This window comes from Oncorhynchus kisutch, linkage group LG8 (assembly GCF_002021735.2).
Source record: "Oncorhynchus kisutch isolate 150728-3 linkage group LG8, Okis_V2, whole genome shotgun sequence".
Lineage (NCBI taxonomy): Eukaryota > Metazoa > Chordata > Actinopteri > Salmoniformes > Salmonidae > Oncorhynchus > Oncorhynchus kisutch.
This window is the reverse complement of record NC_034181.2, coordinates 10,005,174-10,021,828: the sequence shown is the minus strand read 5'-3', so window position 1 is coordinate 10,021,828 and position 16,655 is coordinate 10,005,174. Positions and strand designations below refer to the sequence as shown.

The 16,655-nt window shown below is 43.2% G+C and overlaps 1 protein-coding gene across 1 annotated transcript in view; it reads left to right on the top strand.

The window, feature by feature from the left end:
* The first annotated feature begins 9,308 nt into the window (after positions 1–9,308).
* LOC109894961 (protein FAM189A2) overlaps positions 9,309–16,655 on the top strand; it is a 52,802-nt gene continuing 45,455 nt past the window's right edge. The window contains exon 1 of the mRNA XM_031829662.1: positions 9,309–9,981. Coding sequence (XP_031685522.1) covers positions 9,685–9,981 — 297 coding nt within the window. The 5' untranslated portion in view covers positions 9,309–9,684. The remainder of the gene's footprint in view (positions 9,982–16,655) is intronic.

The window sequence follows — 16,655 nt, the reverse complement described above, 5'->3', positions numbered from 1 at the left end:
ATACATACGTGGAAAACCATTTGTCTCTGATGGTCTGTGGAGATTTCTCCTTCTGTTTGGAACACCTTCTGTTTGGAACTCCTTCTGTTTGGAACACCTTCTGTTTGGAACTCCTTCTGTTTGGAACACCTTCTGTTTGGAACACCTTCTGTTTGGAACACCTTCTGTTTGGAACTCCTTCTGTTTGGAACACCTTCTGTTTGGAACTCCTTCTGTTTGGAACTCCTTCTGTTTGGAACTCCTTCTGTTTGGAACTCCTTCTGTTTGGAACACCTTCTGTTTGGAACACCTTCTGTTTGGAACACCTTCTGTTTGGAACACCTTCTGTTTGGAACACCTTCTGTTTGGAACTCCTTCTGTTTGGAACACCTTCTGTTTGGAACACCTTCTGTTTGGAACTCCTTCTGTTTGGAACACCTTCTGTTTGGAACACCTTCTGTTTGGAACACCTTCTGTTTGGAACTCCTTCTGTTCGTGTTTCTTATCACAGACACAATGTAGCATTGTGAAATATATTAAAATATAGTACCATCCATAAACTATTTTCATCAGTTTACGTTTCCACTAATATATATATATATATATAGGAACCTTATTGCTATTATAAACTGGTTACCAATGAAATTAGAGCAGGAACAAGAAACGTTTTGTCATACCCGTCGTATATGGTCTGATATACCACGGATGTCAGCCAATCAGCCTTCAGGGCTCGAACCACACAGTTTAGAAATATATATATATATGCATTGACATTTTTTTTCTCCAGATGTTGTGTTACAGCCTGAATTTGAAATGGATTAAATAGAGATTTTATTGTCACCGACCGACACACAATACCCCTTAATGTCAATGTAATTATTTTTACAAATCAATTAAAGAATAGAAACTGACATTTCTTGAGTCTGTAAGTATTCAACCCCTTTCTTATGGCAAGCCTAAATAAGTTTAGGAGTAAATATTTGCTTAACAAGTCAGATAATATGTTGCATGGCAATAATAGAGTTTAAAATGGTGTTTTAATGACTACCTCATCTCTGTACCCCAACACATACAATTATCTGTAAGGTTCCTCAGTCGAGCAGTGAATTTCAACTGAAAACATTTTAGCCGCAAAGACCAGGGAGGTTTTCCAATACCTTGCAAAGAAGGGCACCTGTTGGTAGATGTGTACAAATTAAAAAGGCAGACATTGAACATCCCTTTGAGCCTGGTGAAGTTATTAACTACACTTTAGATTGTTTATCACTACACCCAGTCACGACAAATATACAGGCGTCCTTCTTAACTCAGTTGCCAGAGAGGAAGAAAACCGCTTAGGGATTTCACCATGAGGCCAATGGTAACAGTTAGAGTTGAATGGCTGTGTTAGGAGAAAACTGAGGATGGATCAACAATATTGTAATTACTCCACAATACTAACCTAATTCACAAAGTGAAAAGAAGGAAGACTGTTATAAAATAAACCTATACCAAAACATGCATTCTGTTTGCAACAAGGCACTAAAGTAATACTGCAAAAATCCAATACAACACATTATTGTGTATCACTGTCACGTTCTGACCTTTATTTCCTTTGTTTTGTCGTTATTTAGTATGGTCAGGGCGTGAGTTGGGGTGGGCAGTCTATGTTTGTTTTTCTATGATTTTGGAATTTCTATGTTTCGTCCTAGTATGGTCCTCCGATCCTTCTCGCTTCTCCTCCTCAGACGAAGAGGAGGAGGAAAACCCTTACAGAAACACCCACCAACCAAGGACCAAGCGGCATGGTAACGGCCAGCATCACAAGACTCATGGACATGGGAGGACGAGTTGGACGGAAAAGGACCCTGGGCAGAGCCAGGGGAATATCGCCGCCCCAAAGCAGAGCTGGAGGCAGCGAAAGCAGAGAGGCGGCATTACGAGGAGCTGGCACGGCAGCGCGGCTGGAAGCCCAAGAGGCAGCCCCAAAAATGTATTGGGGGGAGGCACAGGGAGAGTGTGGCAGAGTCAGGAGTCAGACCTGAGCCAACTCCCCCTGTTTACCGTAAGGAACCAGAGCCGGTCAGGGCGGTGTTGGAGGTGAGCGAAGCAGAGACAGTGAAGGAGTTAATGGGGAAATTGGAGGAGAGAGTTATGAGGGAGGTGCTGTGTTGGTGCATGAGGCACAACATTCGCCCGACGGAGCGTGTCGGGGATTTGATGGCACTTGGGTCGCTCTCCATACTCGTCCTGAGGTGCGTGCTAGTCGTCTGGTGAAGACGAGTGGAACGCACGGTGTCTCCAGTACGCGTGCTTAGCCCGGTGCGCTACATCCCAGCTCCCCACATCTGGTGAAGATCCAGCCAGGATGGATGGTGCCAGCCCGGCTCTCAAGATCTCCAGTGCGCCTTCACCGTCCAGTCCATCCACTGCTACCTCCACGCACCAGCCCTCTGGTGGCAGCCCCCCGCACCAGGCTGTCTCTCCGTCCTTTGTCTACAGGTGCTCCCGCCTTTCCAGAGCTGCTAGAGTCTCCCGCCTGTCCAGAGCTGCTTGAGTCTCCCGTCTGTCCAGAGCTGCTAGAGTCTCCCGCCTGTCCAGAGCTGCCAGTCTGTCCTGAGCCGTCAGTCAGCCAGGAGCTGCCAGAGCCGTCAGTCAGCCAGGAGCTGCCAGAGCCGTCAGCCAGCCAGGAGCTGCCAGAGCCGTCAGCCGGTCCTGAGCTGCCCCTCAGTCCCGAGCTGCCCCTCAGTCCCGAGCTGCCCCTCAGACCAGTGGGGCCCTTTAGTAGGGTCGCCGTTCCTAGGAGGACACTAAAGAGGACAAAGACTATGGTGGAGTGGGGTCCACGTCCTGCGCCAGAGGCACCACCGTGGACAGATGCCCACCCAGACCCTCCCCTATAGGTTCAGGTTTTGCGGCCGGAGTCCGCACCTTGGGGGGGGGGGGGCAGGCGGGCATCTGTCCACAGTGGTGGCTCTGGCGCAGTACGTGGACCCCACTCCACCATAGTCATTGTCTCTGATTGGGAACCATATTTAGGTAGCCTGTTTTGTGTTGGGTTTCGTGGTTGGTTGTCTTCTGTCTTTGTGTGTCTGCACCAGACAGAACTGTTTCGGTTTTTTCACATTTGTTGTTTTGTATTTTGTAGTGTTCACGTTTATGGTCTTTATTAAACATGATGAACACTAACCACACTGCGCTTTGGTCCTCTCCTTCGTCCACAGAAATCTACCGTTACAATCACTCTCCATATTTTCAAGCATAGTGGTGGCTGTATGTTATGGGTATGCTTGTAATTGTTAAGGACTGGGGAGTTTTTCAGCATAAAAAATAAATGGAATGGAGGTAAGCACAGTTGATTACCAAGAAGACAGTGAATGCTCCTGAGTGGCCGAGTTTCAGTTTTGACTTAAATCTGCTTAAATCTATGGCAAGACCTGAAAATGTTTGTCTCGCAAGGATCAACAACCAATTTGACAGAATAATAAATAAATAAAAAGGCATGTGTTTCACAATCTAGGTCTTAGAAACTTACCCAGACAGACTCAATGCTGTATTCAGTGCCAAAGGTGATTCTACAAAGTATTGGGAGCCATTCAGAGCCAGCCTGTATAGATAGCGCTCCATCCATGGCTCATGAGCCGTTTTGATTGCATTTTTGACTGCTTACATCAGTCCCTTTCCACCCATCAGTGAGGATATTATACGTTTTACTGCAGTTGTTAATTCAGTTCCACTTAATTCACCTCACAGACAACCAGTCTGCCCACTCACACCGAAAATAGTCTTGCAATTTCTCATCAGTGACAAATGATCTGCAATGGAGCCGCATTAATTCAGAACTCACTGATACCTTATTTATTGACTCAGAGGTGTAAGTATTTCTCTATTTCATTTTCAATCAATTTTCTATAAAAAAAATATATGTTTTCCCTTTGTCATTATGGGGTATTGTGTGTAGATGGGTGAGATTTCAAAAAATCTATTGAATCCATTTTGAATTCAGGCCGTAACACAACAAAATGTGGAATAAGTCAAGGTGTATGAATACTTTCTGAAGGCCCTGTACATACACTGAGTGTACAAAACTTTAGGAACACCTGCTCGACATAGATTGACCAGGTGAATCCAGGTGAAAGCTATGACCCCTCATCGATGTCACTTGTTAAATCCACTTCAATCAGTGTAGATGAAGAGGAGGAGAAGGGTTAAAGAAGGATTTTTAAGCCTTGAGACAGTTATGACTCAAGTTGTGACATGGATTGTGTATGTGTTCCATTCCGAGGGTGAATGGGCAAGACAAAATATTGAAGTGTCTTTGAACAGGTAGGTGCCAGGCACACCGGTTTGAGTGTATCAAGAACTGCAACACTGCTGGGTTTTTCACGCTCAACAGTTTCCTGTGTGTATCAAGAATAGTCCACCACCCAAAGGACATCCAGCCAACTTGACCACAACAGTGGGAAGTATTGGAGTCAACATGGGCCAGCATTCCTGTGGAACGCTTTCGTCATCTTGTAGAGTCCATTCCCCAACAAATTGAGGATGTTTTGTCACACAAAAGTGTCAACTCAATATTAGAAAGGTGTTCCTAATGTTTAGTATACTCTGTGTACTTTCAGTGTGTGTATATAATATACATATACAGTATATACACTACCTCATAGAAATGTCCTTGTTTTTTAAAGAAAAGCACATTTTTTGTACATTAAAGTAACATACATTTATCAGAAATATAGTGTAGACATTGTTAATGTTGTAAATGACTATTGTACCTGGAAATAGCAGATTTTTTTGTGGAATATCTACACAGGTGTGTTTTCAGCAACCATCACTCCTGTGTTCCAATGGCACATTGTGTAAGTCAATCCAAATGTATCACTTTAAAACGCTAATTGATCATTAGAAAACCCTTTTGCAATTATGTTAGCACAGCTTAAAACTGTTGTGCTGATTTAAAGAGGCAATAACACTGGCCTTCTTTAGACTAGTTGAGTATCTGGAGCAACAGCATTTGTGGGTTCGATTACAAGCTCAAAATGGTCAGAAACAAAGACCTTTCTTCTGAAACTCGTCAGTTTATTCTTGTTCTGAGAAATGAAGGCTATCCCATGCAAGAAATTACCAAGAAACTGAAGATCTCGTACAGCGCTGTGTACTGCTCCCTTCACAGAACAGAGCAAACTGGCTCTAACCAGAATAGAAAGAGGAGTGGGAGGCCCGGTGCACAACTGAGCAAGCGGACAAGTACATTAGAGTGTCTAGTTTGAGAAACAGACGCCTCAAGTCCTCAACTGCCAGCTTCATTAAATAGTACCCGCTAAACACCAGTCTCAATGTCAACAGTCAAGCGATGACTCCGGGATGCTGGTCTTCTAGGCTGAGTTGCAAAGAAAAAGCCTTATCACAGACTGGCCAATAAAAGATTAAGAGGGGTAAAATAACACAGACACTGGACAGAGGAACTCTGCCTAGAAGGCCAGAGTCTTCTTAATTAAAGTAATATTGGACTGTAGTTTCTCTTTGCTTATTTGAGCTGTTCTTGCCATAATATGGACTTGGTCTTTTACCAAATAGGGCTATCTTCTGTATACCAACCCTACCTTGTCACAACACAACTGATTGGCTCAAACGCATTAAGAAGGAAATAAATTCCACAAATTCACTTTTACAAGGCACACCGGTTAATTGAAATGCATTCCAGGTGACTACCTCATGAAGCTGGTTGAGAGAATGCCAAGAATATGCATAGCTCTCATCAAGGCAAAGGGTGGCTACTCTGACATATCTCAAATATAAATATATTTAGATTTGTTTAACACTTTTTCTTTAGTACATGATTCCATATGTTTTATTTCATAGTTTTTCACTTTTATTCACAATGTAGAAAATAGTAAAAATAAAGAAAAACGCTTGATTGAGTAGGTGTGTCCAATCTTCTGCCTGGTCCTGTATGTGTGTATGTACACTACATGACCAAAAGTATGTAGACACCTGCTCGTCGAACATCTCATTCCAAAATCATGGGCATTAATATGGAGTTGGCTTTCCATTAGATGTTGGAACATTGCTGCGTGGACTTTCTGCCATTCAGCCATAAGAGCATTAGTGAGGTTGGGCACTGATGTTGGGCAATTAGGCCTGGCTCGCAGTCTGCGTTCCAATTCACCCCAAAGGTGTTTGATAAGGTTGAGGTCAGGGCTCCAATCAAGTTCTTCCACACCAATATCGACAAATAATTTCTGTATGGACCTCACTTTGTGCACGGGGCATTGTCATGCTGAAACAGGAAAGGGCCTTCCCCAAACTGAATCATCTAGAATGTCATTGTATGCTGTAGCATAACAATTTCCCGAACCATGAAAAACAGACCCAGACTATTATTCCTTCTCCGCCAAGCTTTACAGTTGGCACTATGCATTTCGGGCAGGTAACTCCAGCCGACGCTTGGCATTGCGCATGGTGAACTTAGGCTTCTGTGTGGCTGATCAGTCATGAAAATCCTTTTCATGAAGCTCCAGACTAACAGTTATTGTGCTGACGTTTCTTCCAGAGGCAGTTTGGAACTCGGTAGTGAGGGTTGCAACTGAGGACAAATTATTTTTACGCGCTACGGGCTTCAGCACTCGGCGGTCTCATTCTGTGAACTTGTGTGGTCTACCACTTCGAGGCTGAGCCGTTGTTGCTCCTAGACGTTTCCACTTCACAATAACAGCACTTACAGTTGACCAGGGCAGCTCTAGCAGGGCAGAAATTTAAAGAACTGAATTGTTGGAAAGGTGGCAACCTATGACGGTGCCACGTTGAAAGTCACAGCTCTTCAGTAAGGCAATTTTACCGCCAATGTACTGTATGTCTATGGAAATTGCTGTGTGATTTTATACACCTGTCAGCAACTTGTGTTGCTGAAATAGCCGAATCCACTAATTTGAAGGGGTGACTATATACTTTTATATAGTATATGTACAGTTGAAGTCGGAAGTTTACATACACTTTAGCCAAATACATTTATACTTTATCATAATTCCTGACATTTTAATCCGAGTAATAATTCCCTGTTTTAGGTCAGTTAGGATCACCACTTTATTTTAAGACTGTGAAATGTCAGAATAATAGTAGAGAGAATGATTTATTTCAGCTTTAATTTCTTTCATCACCTTCCCAGTGGGTCAGAAGTTTACATACACTCAATTAGTATTTGGCAGCATTGCCTTTAAAATGTTCAACTTGGGTCAAACGTTTTGGGTAGACTTCCACAAGCTTCCCACAATACATTGGGTGAATTTTGGCCCATTCCTCCTGACAGAGCTGGTGTAACTGAGTCAGGTTTGTAGGCCTCCTTGCTCACACATGCTTTTTTAGTTCTGCCCACAAATGTTCTATAGGATTGAGGTCAGGGCTTTGTGATGGCCAATCCAATACCTTGACTTTGTTGTCCTTAAGCCATTTTGCCACAACTTTGGAAGTATGCTTGGGGTCATTGTCCAGTTGGAAGACCCATTTGCGACCAAGCTTTAACTTCCTGACTGATGTCTTGAGATGTTGCTTCAATATATCCACATAATTTTCCAGCCTCATGATGCCATCTATTTTGTGAAGTGCACCAGTCCCTCCTGCAGCAAAGCAACCCCACAACATGATGCTGCCACCCCCGTGCTTCACGGTTGGGATGGTGTTCTTCGGCTTGCAAGCCTCCCCTTTTTCCTCCAAACATAACAATGGTCATTATGGCCAAACAGTTATTTTTTTGCTTCATCAGACCAGAGGACATTTCTCCAAAAAGTACGATCTTTGTCCACATGTGCAGTTGCAAACCATAGTCTGGCTTTTTTATTGCGGTTTTGGAGCAGTGGCTTCTTCCTTGCTGAGCGGACTTTCAGGTTATGTTGATATAGGACTCGTTTTTACTGTGGATATATATACTTTTGTACCGGTTTCCTCCAGCATCTTCACAAGTCCTTTGATGTTCTGGGATTGATTTGCACTTTTCGTACCAAAGTACGTTAATCTCTAGGAGACAGAACGCGTCTCCTTTCTGAGCAGTATGAAGGCTGTGGGGTCCCATGGTGTTTATATTTGAGTACTATTGTTTGTACAGATGAGTGTGGTACCTTCAGGCGTTTGGAAGTTGCTTTCAAGGATGAACCAGACTTGTGGAGGTCTCCAATTTATTTTCTGAGGTCTTGAATTATTTCTTTTGATTTTACCATGATGTCAAGCAAAGAGGCACTGAGTTTGAAAGTAGGCCTTGAAATACATCCACAGGTACACCTCCAATTGACTCAAATGATGTCAATTAGCCTATCAGAAGCTTCTAAAGCCATGACATCGTTTTATGGAATTTTCCAAGCTGTTTAAAGGCACAGTCAACTTAGTGTATGTAAACTTCTGACCCACTGGAATTGTGAAACAGTGAATTATAAGTGAAATAATCTGTCTGTAAACAATTGCTGGGAAAATGACTTATGTCATGCACAAAGTAGATGTCCTAACCGACTTGCCAAAACTATAGTTTGTTAACAAGACATTTGTGGAGTGGTTGAAAAACAAGTTTTAATGCCTCCAACCTAAGTGTATCTAAACTTCTGACTTCAACTGTATGTACAGTGTGTGTGTGTGTGTGTGTGTGTGTGTGTGTGTGTGTGTGTGTGTGTGTGTGTGTGTGTGTGTGTGTGTGTGTGTGTGTGTGTGTATGTATGTATGTATGTATGTATGCATGTATGTATGTCTTTCAGAGGGTTTGGGTTTAAAGCAGAAGTCAAATTTCAGATGGACCTTGTGTGCAATTGACCAATAAAATTATCCTCATTTTAATACGTTCTTTCACCAGAACATCATCTTCTGTTAACATTAGTGTTGTGTGTGTAAAAAGGTTACACATATTACAGACAATCATCTCAACAAATGTTGCTCTGTAAGGGTAGGGGAGTGTGAGATTAGAGCAAATCAAATGTTATTGGTCACATACACATGGTTAGCAGATGTTATTGCAAGTGTAGCGAAAAATGTTCCCGACAGTGCAGCAATATCTAACAAGTAATCTAACAATGTCACAACAACTGCCTTTATATGCACAAATATAAGTAAAGGAATGGAATATTGACATATCCATATAAATATATGATGGGGAATGTGTTTAGTTAACCTCCTGTATGAAAGCACAACATCGACATCAAAGCAATCATCTGGAGAGAGAATCTCGTTTTTACGAATTTACATTTTATTCAGTTAAGTTGTCATCAAAATACAATTAATAAGACGTAGCCTAATGAATCTCCTTTATCAATTAATTTTCTGTACAAATAATGACGAAGGCGTTGACTCAAAATAAAATCTACCTGCAGAAGTAGGAATGAAATCATTGCTTCATTTGACAGCATAATATCCCCTCTCCGCCCTCAACACTTGGTCATAACAGTCGGGGTCGGGGATGTGTGGCCTATTCCCACGCACCCCCGCCTCTCCTCCACCGCCCTTCTTGTGCCTCTGCCAAAATATGTGAAACGCAATCCTAGCTCTGGTCACAGAGAGCAGTTATTTTAAAACTTCAAACTCAGCCACCTCGATACGACCATGCGTAATGACACTAAGATCCACGAACTCAACTGACAGATCTCCGCTTTAATTAGGGATCAAAACTAAAATGATCAACCGCCTCCTAGCTTGGAGTTCACGTTCGATCCACGTTCGGTAGTTTGATGTCCTTTCTCCGCTTGCGCGTCTCCAATGTCTCTCCCGGTAGTTCTCCCCGGATCGTGTTGCTCTGTAACCAGGGTTCCGCTGGCCTCTCAGTTGGCAGACCCGACGTTCAGGATCCGGCCGCCCCGCTGCATATCTGCCTCTCGCATGCCTGGTTCTCAGTCGAGGCTGCTCCCAGCGCTGCTCCCCGGCCGCCCGCTGCTCTCCCTCGGATTACTGCAGCTGGTTCTCGGCTGCTCCATGGTCGCGCTCTCCTTCGGAGCTCTCTCCCTCAGTAGCTCTCCACCCATCCGAAACTCATGCCCTTTCTGGGCTGGGTCTTCAGTGAGTATAGTTGCATTCTAGGTTTGTTAACAACACCCACAGATAATGAATTGATAAGATGGCAGTATTTGAATGACTCCCTGTGTTCTTGGTCTATGATAGCTACTCTTATCAACAGGTAGTGTAGCAGTTCTGGAACTATTACGCAAATCACACTCTGGTTAGGGGGATTTAGCCAATCAAATCCACCAGAAACAGACATGCTCGTGCTCTAGCCTGGTGTCGTATCTAGACGCTATTTTAGATTGTCCCGTAGTATAAGGCTACGTGTGTGTTGACAGGTGACATTATTTTAGGCTGGTTTATGTTGGTAACCCCTGCAGTAGGATACTATGTGAGTGGACCTGGTTGTCAGAAATGACTTGGTAGAAATAAAGTTTCAATCCAAATCTGTCTCTTTATAAGTCAGTCAGTCCAAATAAGGGATGACTACTGTCCTATTGTCATGAATGTCAGTATCAGGGTCAAGGGCTATAGCCTAGTTATTACTCACCAGTACCACTAGGCATTTCCTGGTCTGTGACTGTCTTCACCCCCCAGGAAGCTAATCTCAAATCCCCACATTGTGGCTAATGTTCCTCTTGGAAAACACATTCTGATGTAGGACTACTTGTTCTGAACCAAACCCGGAGCTTTGATATTTATTTCTCCAGGGTGTCCATCTTGTTTGATGTCCTAAATTGTACCCTATTCCCTACATAGTGTAATCTTTCTGGACCCTGGTCAAAAGTATTGCACTAAATAATAGGGAATAGGGTGTCATTGTGGGATACAACCCCTGGTCTTTCTCCATCTTGGTTTATATGATAGTGTAATAAAAGGCCAGATTGCTTGTTGAGCATCCCTTCCTGCTGCCTGATATACATCTCCTCTCAGACCCATCGATTCTAACCTGGTTATATGGAGAAACCTTATCGCCTCACGACTCCTAAAATACTTTATAATGCTCTCCCTCTCTCTGCAACAGACTGATCTCAGGTCACCCATGCTTTAGTTTAGAGAAGACAGAGAATTGTAGCCTACAACAGAGTTTAGAGAAGACAGACATTTGTAGCCTACAACAGAGTTTAGAGAAGACAGACAATTGTAGCCTACAACAGAGTTTAGAGAAGACAGACAATTGTAGCCTACAACAGAGTTTAGAGAAGACAGACAATTGTAGCCTACAACCGAGTTTAGAGAAGACAGACATTTGTAGCCTACAACAGAGTTTAGAGAAGACAGACATTTGTAGCCTACAACAGAGTTTAGAGCAGACAGAGAGGTGTAGCATACAACAGAGTTTAGAGAAGACAGAGAATTGTAGCCTACAACAGAGTTTAGAGAAGACAGAGAATTGTAGCCTACAACAGAGTTTAGAGAAGACAGAGAATTGTAGCCTACAACAGAGTTTAGAGAAGACAGAGAATTTTAGCCTACAACAGAGTTTAGAGAAGACAGACAATTGTAGCCTACAACAGAGTTTAGAGAAGACAGACAATTGTAGCCTACAACCGAGTTTAGAGAAGACAGACATTTGTAGCCTACAACAGAGTTTAGAGAAGACAGACATTTGTAGCCTACAACAGAGTTTAGAGCAGACAGAGAAGTGTAGCATACAACAGAGTTTAGAGAAGACAGAGAATTGTAGCCTACAACAGAGTTTAGAGAAGACAGAGAATTGTAGCCTACAACAGAGTTTAGAGAAGACAGAGAATTGTAGCCTACAACAGAGTTTAGAGAAGACAGAGAATTGTAGCCTACAACAGAGTTTAGAGAAGACAGAGAATTTTAGCCTACAACAGAGTTTAGAGAAGACAGAGAAGTGTAGCCTACAACAGAGTTTAGAGAAGACAGAGCTACAGTGTAAGGACCAGTTATAAGCATTTTACATAGGCCTAACTAGTAGTATGGATTCACTTGTTAAGAATCTATATAGGCCTTATAAAGGGTTCATTAAGCATTGAACATTGTTGTTCTTTTAAAATGGGACTGTGCATTGTACAATGACTTCTCTAACATCTCTAAGTCTTTAACATTGTTGTTCTTTTAAAATGGGACTGTGCATTGTACAATGACTTCTCTAACATCTCTAAGTCTTTAACCCAGAGGTTACATGCTTGTCTAGCTACTACTGTGCTACTCAGACTAAATGCAATGGTGACTGTCAGGCCTGCCAAACCCCCAAATAATGACACTGTTTAGTCGTAATCTGTTCAGCCACTGTGACAGACTACTTCAGTTAGGCATATTAGGCTCTTTCACTTTCATCAGAAAATACTTCTGGAGAGAAACTGACATTTTGCAGATTCTACTGGTAGAAAACAGATTGAGCACAATTTGTGCTTGTTTTTTTGTTCCTCCCAAGAATGTGAAATGATTAAAGAGTATTCTGAGATATTGTACGGTTTTCCAACTGATCTATAGGGAGGACTGTAGGGTTTTCACACTGATCTATAGGGACTACTGTAGGGTTTTCACACTGATCTATAGGGACTACTGTAGGGTTTTCACACTGATCTATAGGGACTACTGTAGGGTTTTCACACTGATCTATAGGGACTACTGTATGGTTTTCACACTGATCTATAGGGACTACTGTAGGGTTTTCACACTGATCTATAGGGACTACGGTAGGGTTTTCACACTGATCTATAGGGACTACTGTAGGGTTTTCACACTGATCTATAGGGACTACTGTATGGTTTTCACACGGATCTATAGGGACTACTGTAGGGTTTTCACACTGATCTATAGGGACTACTGTAGGGTTTTCACACTGATCTATAGGGACTACTGTATGGTTTTCACACTGATCTATAGGGACTACTGTAGGGTTTTCACACTGATCTATAGGGACTACGGTAGGGTTTTCACACTGATCTATAGGGACTACTGTAGGGTTTTCACACTGATCTATAGGGACTACTGTAGGGTTTTCACACTGATCTATAGGGACTACTGTAGGGTTTTCACACTGATCTATAGGTACTACTGTAGGGTTTTCACACTGATCTATAGGGAGTACTGTAAGGTTTTCACACTGATCTATAGGGACTATTGTAGGGTTTTCACACTGATCTATAGGGCCTACTGTAGGGTTTTCACACTGATCTATAGGGACTACTGTAGGGTTTTCACACTGATCTATAGGGACTACTGTAGGGTTTTCACACTGATCTATAGGGACTACTGTAGGGTTTTCACACTGATCTATAGGGACTACTGTAGGGTTTTCACACTGATCTATAGGGACTACTGTAGGGTTTTCACACTGATCTATAGGGACTACTGTAGGGTTTTAACACTGATCTATAGGAACTACTGTAGGGTTTTCACACTGATCTATAGGGACTACTGTAGGGGTTTCACACTGATCTATAGGGACTACTGTAGGGTATTCCCACTGATCTATAGGGAGTACTGTAAGGTATTCCAACTGATCTATAGGGACTACTGTAGGGTATTCCCACTGATCTATAGGGAGTACTGTAAGGTATTCCAACTGATCTATAGTGACTACTTGTCACGTTCGTTGAATGGAGGAGACCAAGGCGCAGCATAATATGAATACATCTTATATTTATTAATGAAGACGAACACTAAACAAACTATACAAAATAACAAAACTAACGGGAAGCTAAATATAGTGCTGACACAGGCAACTAACACATAGACATAGACAATAACCCATGAAATACCCAAAGAAGATGGCTGCCTAAATATGGTTCCCAATCAGAGACAACGATACACACCTGCCTCTAATTGAGAACCAATCTAGGCAACCATAGACATATATAAACACCTAGATAGTAAACACCCCAAAAACCTACAAAACCCCTAGACAGTACAAAAACACATACATCACCCTGACCTAACCAAAACAATAAAGAAAACAAAGAATACTCAGGTCAGGGCGTGACAGTACTGTATGGTTTTCACACTGATCTATAGGGCCTACTGTGGGGTTTTCACACTGATTTATAGGGCCTACTGTGGGGTTTTCACACTGATCTATAGGGCCTACTGTGGGGTTTTCACACTGATCTATAGGGCCTACTGTGGGGTTTTCACACTGATCTATAGGGCCTACTGTGGGGTTTTCACACTGATCTATAGGGCCTACTGTGGGGTTTTCACACTGATCTATAGGGCCTACTGTATGGTTTTCACACTGATCTATAGGGCCTACTGTGGGGTTTTCACACTGATCTATAGGGCCTACTGTAGGGTTTTCACACTGATCTATAGGGCCTACTGTAGGGTTTTCACACTGATCTATAGGGCCTACTGTGGGGTTTTCACACTGATCTATAGGGCCTACTGTATGGTTTTCACACTGATCTATAGGGCCTACTGTGGGGTTTTCACACTGATCTATAGGGCCTACTGTAGGGTTTTCACACTGATCTATAGGGCCTACTGTAGGGTTTTCACACTGATCTATAGGGCCTACTGTGGGGTTTTCACACTGATCTATAGGGCCTACTGTATGGTTTTCACACTGATCTATAGGGCCTACTGTGGGGTTTTCACACTGATCTATAGGGCCTACTGTAGGGTTTTCACACTGATCTATATGGCCTACTGTAGGGTTTTCACACTGATCTATAGGGACTACTGTAGGGTTTTCACACTGATCTATAGGGACTACTGTAGGGTTTTCACACTGATCTATAGGGCCTACTGTAGGGTTTTCACACTGATCTATAGGGCCTACTGTAGGGTTTTCACACTGATCTATAGGGACTACTGTAGGGTTTTCACACTGATCTATAGGGACTACTGTAGGGTTTTCACACTGATCTATAGGGACTACTGTAGGGTTTTCACACTGATCTATAGGGCCTACTGTAGGGTTTTCACACTGATCTATAGGGACTACTGTAGGGTTTTCACACTGATCTATAGGGACTACTGTAGGGTTTTCACACTGATCTATAGGGACTACTGTAGGGTTTTCACACTGATCTATAGGGACTACTGTAGGGTTTTCACACTGATCTATAGGGACTACTGTAGGGTTTTCACACTGATCTATAGGGCCTACTGTAGGGTTTTCACACTGATCTATAGGGCCTACTGTAGGGTTTTCACACTGATCTATAGGGCCTACTGTAGGGTTTTCACACTGATCTATAGGGACTACTGTAGGGTTTTCACACTGATCTATAGGGCCTACTGTAGGGTGGTGTATGCTTCTCTTGGTCTTTGTAGATATCAAGTAGGCCAATGCACTACTACATTTGTGAAATGTGAGTAATATTGTGTGAAAAACATGGCAAATTCTCCTGTTTAAAGTCATTTTTTTAATGTGCACCAGCAAATCACTCCTCAGCCAACATACCGACTCACACAGCATACTGCCATGTTCCAGGAAATCTGTGTAAGGGAGTTATGGTCTGTTGAGTGACTCTGTAGTTATTGTTGGGAAGTGTGGTGCTGTAGCCTTCAGAGGAAGCTGAAGGAAGCAGGCACTCTCTGCTTTGGTTCATTATGTCAGAGTAAGTCAGAAAACATTTATTCAACCTTAGACAACATTCACACAGCCTTCAGACAACTTTTTTTTAACAACATTCCAACAACTTTAAACAACATTCCCACAACCTTAGACAACATCCACACAAAATGTACACAACCTTATATTTGACAACATTCCCACAAGTCGATATTCACCTCAGCTGAACCTAAACAACCCTAATTGAAAACATACTGCACATGGACTTCAAGAATCTATAGGTGAAACTCTCTGAAATGGATATCATACCATAACAATCCAATGACAAGCAGGGCAGCTCAGTCCATACAAGAACTGTTAGTGGTGAGACTTACATACGCTCCAGTCCATACAAGAACTGTTAGTGGTGAGACTCATATACGCTCCAGTCCATACAATAACTGTTAGTGGTGAGACTCATATACGCTCAGCGGTGGCGCAGTGGTCTAAGGCACTGCATCTCTGTGTAAGCGACGTCACTACAGTCCCTGGTTCGAATCCTGGCTGAATCACATCTGGCCGTGATTGGGAGTCCCATAGGGCGGCGCACAGTTGGCCCAGCGTCGTCCGGGTTAGGCCGTCTTTGTAAATAAGACTTTGTTCTGAACTGACTTGCCTAGTTAAATAAAGTAATATATATGCAGCAGCCACATATTGAGTCAATTATCCACTGGATGAGGTGGGGAGACGAGGGGAGACGAGGGGAGACGAGGGGAGACGAGGTGAGACGATGGGAGACGAGGGGAGACGAGGGGAGTCGAGGGGAGACGAGGGGAGTCGAGGGGAGACGAGGGGAGACGAGGTGAGACGATGGGAGACGATGGGAGACGATGGGAGACGAGGTGAGACGATGGGAGACGAGGGGAGACGAGGGGAGACGAGGGGAGACGAGGGGAGACGAGGGGAGTCGAGGGGAGACAAGGTGAGACAAGGACGTAGAGAGAGGCTTTGTCTCAAATGGTGTCCTATTCACTCTACTCCCATGAGCAGGATAGTGCACTATGTAGGGGATAGGGCTCTGGTCAATGTAGTGCACTATGTAGGGGATAGGGCTCTGGTCAGTGTAGGGGATAGGGCTCTGGTCAGTGTAGGTGATAGGGCTCTGGTCAATATAGTGCATTATGTAGGGGATAGGGCTCTGGTCAGTGTAGTGCAATATGTAGGGGATAGGGCTCTGGTCAATGTAGTGCACTATGTA